This window comes from Falco cherrug, chromosome 3, assembly GCF_023634085.1.
Source record: "Falco cherrug isolate bFalChe1 chromosome 3, bFalChe1.pri, whole genome shotgun sequence".
Taxonomy (NCBI): Eukaryota; Metazoa; Chordata; class Aves; order Falconiformes; family Falconidae; genus Falco; species Falco cherrug.
The window spans coordinates 118556835-118572697 of NC_073699.1; the positions used below are offsets into that span (position 1 = coordinate 118556835).

A 15863-nucleotide genomic window follows, 5' to 3' on the forward strand; every position below is an offset into this window, starting at 1 on the left:
GGCACAATCCCAGCAGAAAAAACCCTTGTATTATGCATTTGTCAATTTGTTATTGGTCGCAAGTGTTTCTCTTTTCTGTGCTTGTCAGGACCCAATGACCCAACCCCTTCTTGCTCCAGTGCTCTGACCACATTCCGCAACCCCTTCCACAGCCCCATTCTGTGGCAGTTTCTCAAATTCATCCCTATCGCATGCTGCTGAACAGACTGCTCACTCACTGAATACCCTCTGGAATAAAACAGCTATCACTTATAGAAAAAAACAAGTATTTTATTTTTTTTAAATTTTATGTTCCTGGCTCCTCTTCACTGCATTCGGACTTCATCTTCTTCTGCAAGTGCAAAGCACAGAGTTAGCAAGACCATTAAAAATGCCCACAGAGATCACACATAATGACGTGAAACAGGAATCAGTGCGTCAGAACAGGCCATGCGCCTGTCAAATGCTCTCTAGGATCCCAAGTTCTCATGTCAACCTTGAGATTAAATGAGCAGCATTCACATTTTTGTCTGCTTCATAAATTTCAAAGATCTGAAACAGCTTTGTGTTTTACTACCCTAGAAACAAGAGCAGCAGTGACAAATCACACACGATTCAATAGGAACTCACCAATTGAATCGCACTGGCTTCACATCTTACAGGTTCAGTTGTGGCATATCTAAGCTGTTACTTACCCATGAGTGAGTTTAGGCACTTTGCATGTTGCTTCTCACACAAGATTTTAATATCTGAAGTTCCCCCTTGTAGTTTTATTGGTAAATTAAGAGGGAAAACATCATAAACTTAACTTGCAGAGCTGGAATTCATTTCCCTAAATCGCTATCTGCTTATGCTCTGTATGTGCTAATTTGTATTCCAAGTTATTGTGAACATTCACCGTTCACTGCAATACTTCAGGAAAGTAGCTTTTTAACATCTTTTAGTTGGATTAACATTTGAGAAGCAGTTACTCTATTGTGCCCCTTTTTCCTTGCTGACAATCACCCACTCCATTCACTGGAGCCTGAAATGAGAAACGGTTATTTCTTGTTTGACCACCTATAGGATTCAGAGGACAGAGTTTGTATTTCATGCTGCAGGGCTGAAAAGCCTCAAACAATGGTTATATCTTCGCTCTACAAAAGAAAGTCAGAAGAGTTTTATATAAAACTGAGATTAATCAAGGGCTAGTTTCAGGCAGGAACTACATAATAGATCACAGGGTGATGGGCTACCGAGCTCCCAGGGTAGTGTAAGGACACTGCTTACTTACTTGTTCACTTGTTATCTTGGTCCCTCCACATATCACTGGGCATCATGCTGGATGTGCTCATGCTCGGCTCCTGAACTAGGAAAACATTCAGAAGTTACACCCACAGTGATTTTGAAATCTTCTGTACAAACCCATGTCTAGAAAGGTATTTTTAACCACTGCTGTCAAGATATCAAGCCCAGATGGGAGTCCGGGTGCTCAACCCCACAGCTTGACAGCAGGTACTAAGTTCTACCCTATGCATTTAACGTACTCCCTTGTACCGATTTCTCGATATTCAGTGACTGAACATCAAGCGTCCAGAAGCCTTTATTATTTCACCCGCTCAGAACAAGAAGTTATGCTTACTTCCCATGGATGAGCACTCCGGTTTCACTCAGCTTTCATCTTCACCTAAAGGATAACAACTGAAGTTATTATAGTAATACACAGAAAATTCTGACCATTTCAAAACTAACTTAAAAATAAGGTTTTAAGATACATGGACTGATTAGTTATGAGGGGGGGAATTTACAAATTATTCCAAAATATTAAGTGGAAGAATAAGGGGCAGAAATAGGCTAGCCTAAACACTTGTAACGACATGAAGGAATATGCAGGTAGTTGACTGAAGAACTGCGCCTTGTCTGAGCACAAACCGTAAAATCACCAGTCTGAGTACAATGAAGTTTGATTGCAGCCAGAGGTATACTATCCCTTATGTGAAGGCATTAACAATTTTGTCAAGCTACTTCCAACTCTTTTACCCTAGCTTGTCTCCTGTAGTAATGCCCTCTTTCCTCCCCTTCATGAAGGAGTGCAATGGCCCTGGACTCCTAGCAGCCCTCAGGTTCAGTAATAGCCCTACAAGTGCTTCAAAAGCCAAAGGAAGACACTAGAGGTTAGCAATATCAGTCTACTGCCTTTACTCTCGGCAACAGATTCTTCCCTTCTGAAGACCCACCCCTCTACTGTAGCTAAGTTGAGGGCAAACTGCAATGGTCAGCAGCTAGGGATGTAGTACCAGGCTCTGGGCACACCTCAAGTTGGGAGGCAAATCACATCATGGTCACAATGTGATCTGACCAGGCAGGGAGAAGTTCAAGTTTAGTCTCAAACCCACCACCTGGGTTTTATCATGGCCCTCAGGAGCAGAAGTGTAGTATGCACGTTTTGTTTTCTATGCCATAGCAACAAACACCATGCATAAGGGATACTATATCTTTGTGCATCCTTTTAACACTCCAGATTCACTTATAGCCACACTCCTCCCAACCCTCCCCAGTTAGCTCTTCAGTACTGGTGTTCAGAAGCAACATTTATAGAGATGGGGTATTCACAGACCACTGCGGGATTGCACAGCCAAGTCCTAACGTGTCAATCATTATCTAGCAGCAATGACAGAGGTGGGAGAAGGCCAATCCTCCCTTTTTTTTCCTTTTCCAGTAAGCAGCTATTTAACAGCCCCACTAGCTTGTATGGAGAGAAAAAAAAAAATCTGAAGCTAATTAGCAGATTCCAAACTTGCTAGTAATGGAAGAAGCCAAGTAATTACCCAGAGCAGCATACTTTTTATGCATCCTTGCCAACATGCTTAGCCTCATTGAACATAATGGAACAAAACGCTGGCCTTCCTGATCGTGTCACTGCAGCTGGCAATGATTAACAGAGACATGCAACCCCATTACTGCTCGAGTCCTAAAACTACTCACAGGCCTCAGTGTTTAGCTATGGGGAAAACTGCAAGCAAATCAACACTTTGTATGCTTAATGTTACAGTAAAGCCCCCATACACACTATGCTGTGCTCTCTCCTGACAGCACCAGTATCTGGATCTGAGGGCCTAGCAGGTACGCATATGTATTCTGACACCACACTTCTGAGCTTCAGGTAAGCTTTTGAGAAAAAGTGTATTTCACATACAGATAAAACCAAGATGAAACACAATGCGAGCACTGTAATGTCATTTCTTGTACCCACTCGTTACAGACTGATTTAGAGCAGACATGACTATTTGCTTTTAAGTTAGCTACCACACCAAGTTTCATTACTGCAGACAGTCAGAGCTGGTATGAGACCCATGGTTCAGTCACATATTGCTTGCTCCAATAGCGTCAAAAACCTGCTAGTTCAAGTACGTAGAACAAGGCAGATGTGCCAATAACCCCTCCACGACATTCCTGCAGGTCAAGTCAAGTATCCAGAGCACACTGGAAAAACTGGTCCGATCTGAGCACTGGTTTAAAGATTAATAATTCAGTTTTGCTACATGACAGTACGCATACTGCCATCATTTTTGCAACTGAATTCTAGCCACAGGTAAGAGTAAGCCATCACAAAAAGCCAAACTGACTTTGTGACAGGTGGTGTCACTGCTTGACTAGCTAGAATTCGGCTACACTCACTGCAGTGTAACCAAAGACCTGTTATGATCTTAAGGTGCAGCTGCTACTTCAAGCTTTCAGTGGAACATGAAAAGATAGCTACAGCAGAGGGCAAGGCTGTCCAGATCCCCTGTTCACCAGCAAAAGTCTTGCCTGGAAGATAACGCAGAAGGTTCAAATGTGACAATAATACCAGAAACAAGTATGCAAAGCAGAACTTTGCAGAACAAGCGGGAAAACACATTACAACACCTCTGAAATAAACTGAGCATCAGACAAAGAGCTAGATCATGTACTGAAACAAGGGACCTTGAAATTCAGGTTCAAGAGCTAATGCAAAAGAGCTGGAGATCAGCATGTCTGGGTGTCTGGAAGCGTAAGCATGTTAATCCTGAAACACTACATTCAGTACTTCTAGTAATGAAGAGTTTAGAATTACAGCCCCAAGACTGATGAAAAATGAAATTGAGCATTACGCTACCAGGATGACTCTATGAGGCAGAAATACAGAATCTCATCACTGTCAATTAAAGGCAGAGGAATGTATATTATGCTTGTCAATCAAAGATTAAAATAAAGACAACTGAAATGTCCAGTAAGCTCTATGAAACTACTCACGAGGATATTCATTCAAGCACTCATTTGTGTGTCCTCAAAAATATTCCAAATCCGCCTCAAAGCTGACTGCATTAGCAAGTTTAAAGTGACTATCGCATAGTGCACACAAGGCTAGAGCAGTGGTTACTAACACATTTCCTGCGGAGCCAAGACTCTACGAAGGGATGCGCTGCAGATGGGCCGTTTTGTCACTACAGGAAGTTTAAACAGTCCTTTTCTAGGCACTGACAGCACCTAGGTGACTAGTTAAGTGAGGTTAAGATCACGCTCCCTCTTCCCCACAGAGCTCATCTAAGAATATCTTCATTACATCGGAACTAAGAAAAATCCACACAAGCCGAGTCGTATGTACAAAGGAATCGGGTCTGAAAATACTTATCTAAGAATCACAGTAAGTTGCTTATTAACTCTGAACAAGACAAAGCTTAAAACCGAAAACCACGCAGCTTTGATGCAAGCTTAACATACAGGTATGAGGAGTGCTGCACTGTAATTCCACAGTCAGAAGTGTGATGTCAGAATACCCACAGTATAAGATTACATAGAAAGTCACCAAGTTATATTATATTGCTTGTTACCTACCTGTATGCAGTCGGCAATGAGAATCTTGGAGCAAGCAGGAATACTACATCCGGGTCCTAATGTCCATTGCCATTTGTGGTACTACGTTCCTCACAGTTATGAACTGCAGAAATGCTGGCTAAGTGCAGTTATGTAGCAGGCCACTAGTTTTAAGTGTAAATTGCAGTCTCAAACTCCAGCAAAAACTTGCTGCCACAGTAAATGGTTGCCAAGGAGAAGCCAAGAATTTTTCTACCACAAAAATGCCACAAAATCTCAAAAGCAGTTTCAGTTTCTCATCAGCTGTATAAATGATTAGTGTAATGTGTCTACACCAGAAGATAAGATTATTCTGTATTCGTTTCTGAGAAAGTGTGAAGATATATGTATAGCGATACCAGTTTCTACATGCTGCAGTTTTTAGAGATCTCAGTGTCAAAATGGGCTCAATTTCGATAAAGCAAGCTAAATTGCAACAGCCAATGTCCTCTAAGTCCAGTACAAAAATGTGTTATGTGATCCAGACCATCCAAAAACAGGTCTGCCCAACGGAAGCACTTTTTCCAAATGGTTTTAAAGATTCAATCATATAAATCTGATTTTATGAAAAAAGTCCAAAACCTCATAGGAACAGATCAAAGGAACATAACTTTCTCGCCTCCCACGTTAGCAACTTTATCACATTTTAAAGTTGACATGTTTGCCAGCTTTTAAGACACCACCTTTAAAAGGTCTTGAAAAGAAGTTGGCTAGTTAATTGTATGCCTGTTTAATACATGCAACTCAAAGCAGAACTTGTTTTAGAAACTCTGCTTATGCAGCTACAACAAAGCCACATTTAACCAAACTTTCAGATGTTTTGAAAACTGCCAAATCTTTCAATATACTTACTAGTCATGGTTTTGCAACTCAGCTATTTTTAATACCTAGCAATGGTAGCTTACGTACAAAACAGGGGTACCAAAAGACAACCTCTGTAAGGTACAAGGACATCAGCATCCTTCACTCTTCCAAGTTACAGAACTACAAAAGAACATACTTTAGGATATGCACCAGCATCTCTTTAATAAAGAATGACATGTAATCTGAAAAATAAACTGAAAAAATTAATTTAATGTTTACGTTCAGAATTCCCCATCTCAGACACCTTCACCTTTTGCGGGTGTCCCATGAACACCCTCTTCAGGAAAACACAGGCATTATTTAATACTACTTCAATAAAGCAAATTGCATCGGTACTGCTGATTTTTAAACTAAAGTATCCAATACAAGTACTCCCAAATACTTGGTCTGCAGTTTAGGAACTGCCAATTCTGAATTTCCTGAATTCATTCTTGTAGCATGTTCTCAACCCTCAAACTTTTCTGGGAAAATAAGAAGCGTTCACCAAACAAGCTGAGTCGCTATTTAGTGCGCTTAATATTCCAAGTCAGTGTTACCTGGTATCAACATTTCACAACATGCTATTTTTTCATTTAAGGAGTAACAGCACTTACAGTGAGTACTTCAAGAGGGATCATCTGCACTCTGAAAAACACTGCAATCTGACACTGAAGTTTTAACCGCAGAGAAAATTTAGCACAGAATTTAGAATTAGCCAATGCGTAGCACAAGGAATAGAAAGATCTTTGGAAGATTAAAGCTACTCACAGAATACCCAGTAGTTGGGGAATCGTGTGAAGGTACAGCCAAACTAAGTTTACCTACTTTGTGCCAAGCAGGTTGATGTATCCTGCATTAACACCAAGGTATTTTACACTGGGAAGTCAGGTTCCCAGCTTACCTGATACAATGTAATAATAAGCAAAGCAACCACCTTATCAATGAGTCCAGAATGCTTTGAAATTCTTCTGGGGCTTAATAAAATATGAACAGCAAGCTAACGAATTCATCAATCTTCTACAAAAGAACCTTAAAGGGAGTTTATTTGTACTGTGTAGTATTAGCTATTAAACTCCAGATTCAGATACTACTTTTGATGCATTATCTCCAAACATCAATAATAAAAGAGCGATAACCATCATGCAAGCAAGCTAATTTCTGTATTTTACATACAGGTTTTTAGGATTTGCCCACCAGCTACATGATTTCAGAATAGTTCCTGCAGTCCCCATAATACAAATGATTGTATTCTGAACTATGCAAATTAGTCCACTCAGTTAGCATGAGGACATAAGAAGTTAACCGTAATCACTCAAGTACACTTCTGGTCTTTTTGCCAAGCAATTTCAGGCAAGTATACAATACGGAGCAAGGCCAGATCCTGTAATCTCAGACAGCTTAAGAGCATATAAATATCACATTAACAATCCTTTAGTTAGAAGTCAGCCAATACAAGTCATTCTATGAATTTCTTTTAAAATAACCATTGCTAGTCTTCTGCTTAAAGTCTTTAAAAGATTCCAAGCAGTAACTGCCAAGGTGGTTAAGTGCTACCATCCCACCACCCGTTATCCATAGCTAAATTACGAAATTCATTACATACTGCACTGCTTGCAGTGTAGCTTTAATTAATGTATCTTGCAGCACTTGCAAGATTTCCGTTTGCTTCCTCACTGCAGCACAATTAATGCTCAAAAAAAATCTGCACCTGCTGGAAAGTTAGGCTACTATTTAACCCAATCTTAAGCTAGAGGCATTACGGGAAGAGATTTCACTCTTCACTACAGTTCCACACCCTGGTCTAAGTTTGACCTCCACTCAAGGCTCTTGGTTTACTGCGGAAGGTGTGGTATTTAGCCTCATGTTTAACCACGGATGGCAAGAAGAGTTACTACATTTAGTTTTCTATTTATTTGAAGCACAGTAAAAAAAAGTTGGTACACTTTGGGAATTCAGTGGCACAAGGTACACTGCCATCAAGTTAGGGACGTTATACATCAAAAAAACAGCTAAATTTGTTTTGAAACACTGCATTACATAATTAAATTGTACTCGCCCAAACAGACCACTTACAAATATTAGGTCAGTAAGTTTCTAACATCCATAAAAATGTAGCTTTCTTACTAAAATGCAAGAATTAAAAAGTTGGTGTCTAAACAAGACAGACAAAAACAAACTGGAATGAAACTACAGGTCACATCTAAAATCGGGGCTTTTTGTTTGGGCCTTCATATTCTTCTCTCCCTCTACCATATCCTGTTGGTGTTCCAGGCCCCATTCCTCTAGGACCCTGGCCACCCACAGGCCCCGCACCTCCCTGCCCAAAGCGTTCAGGACGCTATTGGAACAGAATTAACAGTTCATTATATGTAGTTGATGTCCATGTGTGTTAAGTATATATTTTTAGAAGGTTCCGTAGTCAAGGTTCGTCGATACAATCACCATTGAGCCGATCCACAGGTACCGGGAACATAGAAAGGAAAAAAGGGTAATTTAAAAATTAGTTTATTGTAATACATGCCTTGAGGTATGTTCCCACTTGATGCATTCTCATACATCTGTTACAAAGAACAGATCCTCCCTGCAGTGCTAGAAATGTAAGCATTAGTGCAGATGTGAATTAACAACTTTTCCAAAAGAGCTCTAGCAATTTTCAACCAAGTTAATGCAAATAGCTTGCAAACTTCTCACCTTTAGTGCAGTAAAAGCTCAGATTACATCACTGTCATTTCCAAATAAGCCTAGCCAGAGAACGTATCTTCAGTTCACTGAAGTAGGAGCTGACATTCATAAAATGTCATTGTAAACAGAATGCCTACTCACCAGTTAATGGCATGTGCTGCAATAGAGACCATGTGCTTTTCAAGATGGGGTTAAGACTACGGTCTGCTGACTAAACTGCAGAGGCCTTAGGCAGTAACCAAAACTGATTGTGAGCACTACTGGATTGCAAGAAGAAAAAAAAAAAGTGAAAAAAGCTAATGACCAGTGATTTACCTAACCAACGCAACTGCTCGATCAGAAGACTTGCATTTGTTAAAATCCCATGTACTCCGGAACTGCTGCTGTATAATATGCAAAACGTGTTCGAAGAACTACAATTTATTTGGTGTTTAGAGTTAGAACTATGCACAAAGGGTTGTGTGCATCCAGTCAGTACCTACCTCCCTCCCCACCCCACCTTCACCACAAGCTCTTGGAAAATTCACAACTTCACAGCATTGAGTGGTTTCACACCAAGATGTAAAAGCTAAATTACCCTGCAATAAAGCAGAGACTTCAGGTATGTCTTTTACTAGTACCTCTAGTTGCATGTACTTCATTCAGTTACTGTATCAGTAGGTGTGATCAGCATTCAGTCTATAGAACTGGCAAATTATAAAGTCAAAGATAGTTTTATACTTTCATTTCAAGCAAGTTTTCCACTACCGAGTAACTGAACAATGGTAGGTTGGTTGTTACTGAAAGTATCTGGAACTGAAAATTCACACTTCAAGTTCTTGACTTCTGAAAGTCAGTATCAATCCTTCCAAGAAAGGAATTTCAGAAATTACCTAGGTTCTTTCTGCCTAATTCATGGCAACTTAAGCTTATCTCCAATTCTGTTCGAAAGATTATCAGCCCAGGAACTGTGACAGCATTGTGTGGCAGAGATCCCCATCCTAAGAAACTCAAGGCAGTTAAACCATCTTACTGTCACACCTTTTGACCATAGCACGTTTTCAAGTATTACACAAGTTCAGCATGCACCTGTACCATGATTTTCAGGAGAAAAATGTACACAGCATTCACCACAGACTGCTTAACTGTTCACGGGAAACTTAGGAAATGCTTAAGTATCAGTAGATTATATAGATACATTAAGGCCAACGGCACTGTCTACTGAAATCAATGATGCTCTGCAAAGTTACCATTCCGAAGATATGGTTCCCCCAAAAAAACGGAAGATACCTGACAAGCTACTATGGTAGCTCACCACGTTAAGCCAGAGGCCTAAACCCACCCAAAAATCATTTAGTTCAGCTTGTGCTACAGAGTGTACACCCTTTCAGGAGGGTGAAAGCACACCAATACCGCCACCTAAGCCAACATAGATTTCCATCCTACCCATTGAACATTTCTTTAATCTACACCCGTATGGCTTCAGTGTGGTAACACCAAGCAGGCTCAAAGCCCATTTCACACATATAGTGTGCCAAAAATAGTACAGTTTGGAAACATACCTCAGAACATGAGATATGCCGTAGCTTTAGCAAACTCTACCTACATAGTCATGCCCAACACGGGAAAACAAGAACAGGCTATCATTCCTCTGAGATAGGAACCACAAAATGGCTACAGTCAAGGATCACTGGAACATGCCTAAAGCTAAAAACCAGCATTTCTGCTCTTCTATAGCAAACATCAGCATACAGAGTAAGTGATATGCTGTTTACCATTGATTACTTAAAAGTTAATCTGCTGCTTAAATAGACATGAGCGCAGATTTCTGAATTAACAGCATACCCATACCAACATGCATCAGTCCTAACTAGGCTTGGAAGGGCCAAAATAAATGCAATGTTGCACACTGCAAAGGAGAACAAAAAAATATCCCTTGTCCACAAATACAGAATGTCAAATTGCTGAAAGTCTACTACATTATGTATTTTAATTATGAAATTTGGCAGATTCTCTGGAATTTACAAAAAAATCCTTCCAAGCCTAACAGTGACGCAGAATTTCCAAAGTCCAATAAAATCAGAGTTAATTGCAAATATGCTTAACAGCACATTTGAATTCACTTACAAACAACTTCCGACTGTGTAAGCTACCATAATGGTTAAGAACTAATCTAATACTACATACTGCCACACTAGTCTTCATTCATGTTAAATACCTGACAAGAAAGTCAGCAGTTAACAGTGAAATTTACACAACCATCCGAACACTGGTAGAGAATTCAATCCCCAGCCACATTTCCCTTGTGCTAAACTAAAGCCACCACAGGATACATTACCATGTCACTTCCCATCATAGAACCACTCATGGCTGCTTGGCCAACTCCTGGATTAGCTTCATAACCTATGCCGCCACCACCTCCGAGAGGTGGAAATTTCTGGGCTGCAGAAGCATAAGGATCTATGAAAGAGAAATATATAATCATATTCTGACAATTTCTAAGTTAACCACATAAAGTAATTATTTAAAAATTCTTTACCTCCCATGTTCATTGTGGTGGCACCACCCATTCTCATGTCTCTCTCCCTCTGCATAGAAGAAACAGCTTTTAACATGGATCATCAACTACTGAAATCTGTACTTTTCAGGAGATAAAGCACATGTACAGCCAACTACAACCATTTCACCTACGCAAAGACATTGCATTATCTAACCTAAAGGAAGCAAAATGCATCAATCTTGAAAACACATCCAAAAAAAATCCTCAACACTGTAAGGTACCCAAGAAACAACATGATTTCACTTACTGGATCCATGTAACCCATTCTACTATAATTCTCTTCCCTCTGTCTCCTCATTTGTTCTTCCATCTCCCGCTGACGTATCATCATTTCCTCTTCCCGCCTGCGACGCTCCTCCTCCTGCCTGATCATTCCAAAGCAGACCATTAAACCCCAGAAGTGTAACACGTTCAATACTTAGCTCATCAATATCACCAGCATGAGCAATTTAGAACGCACGGAATGATTACACTTAGGCAAAAAAAGATACTGTATGATGCTCAAATACTCAAGGAAAAACTTACACTGCAGTTCAATTTCTCATACACAAACTGAAGCGGCAATGGTGTTTCTTGAAAAATAAAAACTTTCACATAAGTCATTTAAAAAAAACCAAAAACAAATAAACACTGAAAAAAAATCCCATGAAAGCCAAACCAACCTCAGCTGAATTTCCTTGCGTTTCTGCATTTCTTGATTATGGAGTTCTTCCATACGTCTCAATTCTTCCTGACGCCTCATAAGGTCTACAGAAATGAAGCTTGTCAGCAGCTATTTCACAAACTCATGTCAGATTTAAACTCAAGATTTTAACTAGATCAACCTCATCTGCACCAGCTGCCTTCCGTATCACTATTCTTAAGAATAGTTCATTCAAAAATGGAAAAACTATCAGTTGCTCTTTTTTAAGCCTTAAATTCTCAAGTTAGCAATAGGAAGCATGAATTTATTAATTAACAGCCATACATTTAAGCCAGCATTTAAAGCAAAAAGATGACACAGAATTCAGAGCCAACTACCTTGCCGCAAGAGGTTTGCCTGATGCTCGTGATAAGCATCTTCCATCTCACTTTCAAGTTTGTCCTTGGCATCTTTCATGTTTTTTGCTACTTGCTCTCTCTGCTGTTTTTCCATTTCATCTAAAGATTTCCACCTCTGGGAATATTCAAATTCAAAACTGCCAGGCTGAGCAAAACGGGGAGGAGTCTCCCTTTCCCTGCAGAAAGGAAAATGCCCATTCAAACTGGGTAAACCTGAAAACTGAAGGTCACTAAAAGACCACAAGCATAAGAACAGAATTACCAGGGAACATCACAGGAGCCCTGAAAAATACTACCTCACAATTATGTGACAGAAAACTTGCTGTGACAGAATGCTGACAGCAATACAGCATTTCACACACTTAAACCAGCAGCATTTAATATGAATAAATTCTATGACTACTGCAGCAGATATGGAGACTCCTGGACTATCACATCCAAGTAAATCTTCCCACTTACAGTTTTACTGCAAGTTTATCTTGTTCTTAAGTCTTCATTAGAAAATCCACTGCTGGCAACTGCTAGTGGCAAAATCCTCAAACAAGACAGGCCTTTGACCAAGTAGGTACAGCTGCTCGAAACAACAGCATATGAAGAGATGGATTTTTTTCAGTGCTGACTTACCCAAAGCACTATCTGTCAAAGGCAAGTAATAATCTTCACTAACTTAAATAGTTTTCAAAATGCCTGAGAGCCAACAGTTTGTCACAGGAAAAAAATGGAGTCTCAGATTCACTAATTAATAGAACAACACTAGGAAAATTCTAAAGCTTTCCATACATTAACAATGTAACAAGTTTTAACACTTTAGGAACACTATACTAACCTACACTGTTTTCATAGACACTACCTCTATTAAATTGTTTACAGGTTTTGGTCAGAGCAAGCAATTCTGAACACTTCCTCATACAAACAAGACAGCCTGGATCTCCCCCCTGCACTCCCTTTTGTGACCTGGGAAAATACAACATTTCTGTAACAAACAGATTTTAAATACAGGTCCTAACCTAAACCTGCTATTTATTAAGACTCCTACACTCTCTTATCTGCTGTTTTATGCCCAGTGGTCAGCCTCCTAAGGCAAACCCACAGGCAACTAGTTTTTATTAATCATGAAACGAGTCAAGATTTTACTTAATTTCTCATTTAGTACCATAAACATCAGTGTGTAGGTTTCCAATGGAATCATCAACATGATATATGCTTTAGGCAAGATGACAGCTTTCAACAACAGGATGAGCAAACAGCTTAAGTCTGATTTTCAGAAGTTTCTACATACACCAAAAACCATCTGTTACTGGGCTGCTATTTAGGCTTTACTGTTTCTTTGTGATACAATGTAGAAAACCGCTTGTGTAATGTTTAGTGAATATAATCTAAAAAATCAGTATATTACCTAAAAACAAACTACTACAAAAAAATCAAGATCTGAAAATACTACTCAAATCTCCAAGGTTGTTTCTGAAATATTACTCCATCTCCTTCAGAGTCTGGGATAATTCCACACGACATACATCATCTAAATAAATACTCTTTATACCAGAAGATAGTGCCTACTTTTGATACATCGGATTCTTCTGAGCGAGCTTTTCTGGAAGACCATCTTCATCATCCAGTTGCTCCAACGGTTCCACAATAACTGGCCTAGGAGTGCTGAACAAAAAAAACCTCATTTTACTTTTCCCTAAGAATCTCCATTCTGAAAAACTAGAAGCTGACGATTTTATTCAGCTTAAAACTAAAAACCCTGAACTGCAAAATACTTACGTTGTCAACAAAAACACTCCTTCAGTACACCGTTCAAATGCTTTTCTTGCAGCTGGCTTTGATGCAAATTCAACAATGCCTTTTCCTGTTGATCTACCTCGATCATCTACAATCACAACAGCTCTTTCTACTGGACCAAACTGGGAAAAAGCTTCCTCCAGCAACTCGTTGGACACATAGGGCGAAAGATTACGCACTGAAAGAGCAGCAGCATGTGTAGCAAACCGAACACGAAGCTGTCGACCCCTCATGGGGGTATCATCCAGTTCTGCCTTCGCAATTTCTGCAAGAGCTCTAGATTCCTGAGGAAAGGTTAAGACCCAGTTTTAAAAAACCAAGCTGCAAATTACCGTTTGGTGAGAATTAAACAGACGGACGTACAGTACAAAAGCCTACCAATTTAATGAATCCAAAGCCTTTCCCCTTATTGATAAAAACCTCTCCTGGCTCCCCGTATTTGGCGAACAGTCTTTTAAAATCTTCGTCTGTTATATCAGCGGGCAAATTACCAACGAATAATCGGCAACGCTGCGTATAGGTCTTCTCCCCGGGTCGCCTCAGCAGAGAGAGGTTTGCTTTAAATCCCTACAAAGAAGCATACCAGTTCGAGCCATCACTGCGTGCCGCCCCGCCGCGGCCTCCTCCCGCCAGAGGAGCATACAAACCCACGCTGCCAGGCCAGACCAGACTCCCCGGGCTGCACTCGGCGCTGCCCAGGCACCTACGGAACACGCACTCGCCGTGTAGGTGCCCCGCAGCCCCGGCTGCCCTCGCCACCGCCGCCACCGCCCCCCTCGGCGCAGCCTCCCCGCGCCCGCCGCTCCTCCCCTCAAGATGGCGGCCGGGGCGCGCTCAGCCACCGGGCCCAGCCGCAGCCGCCGCCATCTTGTGGCTCGGGGAGGGGGAGGGGGCCATGACTCACCTCGTCCGAGAGCTTCTCGCCGCCGCCGCCGGCCGAGCCCTGCTGCGAGGAGAGGCTCTGCTGTCCCTGGTGCTGCTGCCCGCGGCCGCGCGGCTCACCGCCCGGCCCGCCGCGGTGCCCCGGCCCGCCCTTGTGCGGCCCGCCGGGCCCCTGCTGGGGGCCGCCCGGCCCCTTAGGCCCGCCGCCGGGCGACTGTCCTTGTCCTTTCTTAGGGCCGCCGGCCGGGGTGGGGCTGGGGCTCGGCTTGGGCTGCGGCTGCCCCCCCGGGCCGGAGGGAGCCGACGAGGGCGCCGACACCGGGGTCTGCTGCTGCGGCGGCTGCCCCGCGGGCAGCGCGGACGGCGGAGGCGCTCCCGGGCCCGCCTGGCTGCCAGCGGGCCCCGCCGTGGTGGCGGCGGCTGAGGACGACGAAGAAGGAGGAGCGGAGGTCGACGCGGGCGGCTTCGGAGGCTCGGGCTTCGGGCCCCCGCCCGGCGGGCCGCCCGGGCCCTGCGGGCCGCCCCCCATGGGGCCGCGGTTCTGGCCCATGCCCATGCCGGGCGGCGGAGAGCGGAAATCGTGGTTGGGGCCGCCGCGGCCACCGCCGCCGCCACGCCGGTGGAAGCCGCCTCCACCGCCGCCACGGCTACGGAACCGATCCCGCGACATGGTGGTGACGGAGGGAGAGAGGGAGAAGGAGAGGTGCTCCAGCGGCGACTGCTGCTCCTCAGAGCCCGCTGCTCAAAATGGCGGCGAGCTGAACGGCCTCGCCGCCGCCTTTGTCCGCCCCTAATATAGTTTCCCCGCCCCCGGAAACCACCCCCTCCTCCCCGCTAGCCAACCACCGGCCTCAGCAGCGACGACCGACAGGCGCAGCCACCAACAGCATGTCCCTGTTCTGCTAACTCTTTGATCTCATTGGCAAAGAACCTGCCCTCTGCCCATTGGCTCATTTGACCGCCGACGTTGGCACGGATGATCCGTTAACCTCCGGTGTGCTGATTGGATAGTTTGATCGGCGGGAGGCGAAAACACGACGGGATGGCGGCTTGCGATTGGCTGCCTGGGCAGTCAGTCGGACGGGAGCCCGCCGGGCCGGCAGGCGGGCCGGAGCAGCCACGCGTTGCGCAGGCCGCGGCACCCGGCCCGGCCCGGCCCCGTTGGCACAGCACAGCACAGCACGGCACGGCCCGGTACGGCACGGCAGCGAGCTCCGGTTAATCCCCTGTCCCGCAGAGGGCACGGGGCCGCCAGTGG

At 43.2% G+C, this 15863-nt stretch overlaps 1 protein-coding gene across 3 annotated transcripts; it reads right to left on the reverse strand.

Moving 5' to 3' along the window:
* Positions 1–249: 249 nt before the first annotated feature.
* On the reverse strand, positions 250–15390 carry SFPQ (splicing factor proline and glutamine rich). 3 transcript variants are annotated; one of them, XR_008731443.1, is made up of 12 exons: positions 14628–15390; positions 14102–14290; positions 13706–14007; positions 13496–13591; positions 11918–12114; positions 11560–11644; positions 11145–11262; positions 10877–10925; positions 10676–10797; positions 1601–1645; positions 1253–1327; positions 250–331 (listed from the first exon to the last, which is right to left on the reverse strand). XR_008731443.1 is itself a non-coding variant. In XM_055705393.1 (11 exons), the coding sequence occupies exons 1-10, from the start codon at positions 15273–15275 to the stop codon at positions 1625–1627; spliced, it is 1827 nt and encodes a 608-aa protein (XP_055561368.1). In that variant the 5' UTR covers positions 15276–15390; the 3' UTR covers positions 250–1327; positions 1601–1624. The 3 variants fall into 3 exon arrangements, 2 of the variants coding, with proteins under 2 accessions (XP_055561368.1, XP_055561367.1); XM_055705393.1 differs by having other exon boundaries at positions 250–1327; XM_055705392.1 differs by lacking the exons at positions 250–331; positions 1253–1327; positions 1601–1645 and adding an exon at positions 5888–8014.
* Between the last annotated feature and the right edge of the window lie 473 nt (positions 15391–15863).

Coding starts and splice junctions, on each gene's coding strand:
- SFPQ (XM_055705392.1), bottom strand. CDS start 15,275: ATGTCGCGGGATCGGTTCCGTAGCCGTGGCGGCGGTGGAGGCGGCTTC. Junction 13,592..13,705: donor GGAGTGTTTTTGTTGACAAC/GTAAGTATTTTG, acceptor TTTTTTGTTCAG/CACTCCTAGGCCAGTTATTG. Junction 12,115..13,495: donor AAGAATCCGATGTATCAAAA/GTAGGCACTATC, acceptor TCCTTTCTGCAG/GGAAAGGGAGACTCCTCCCC.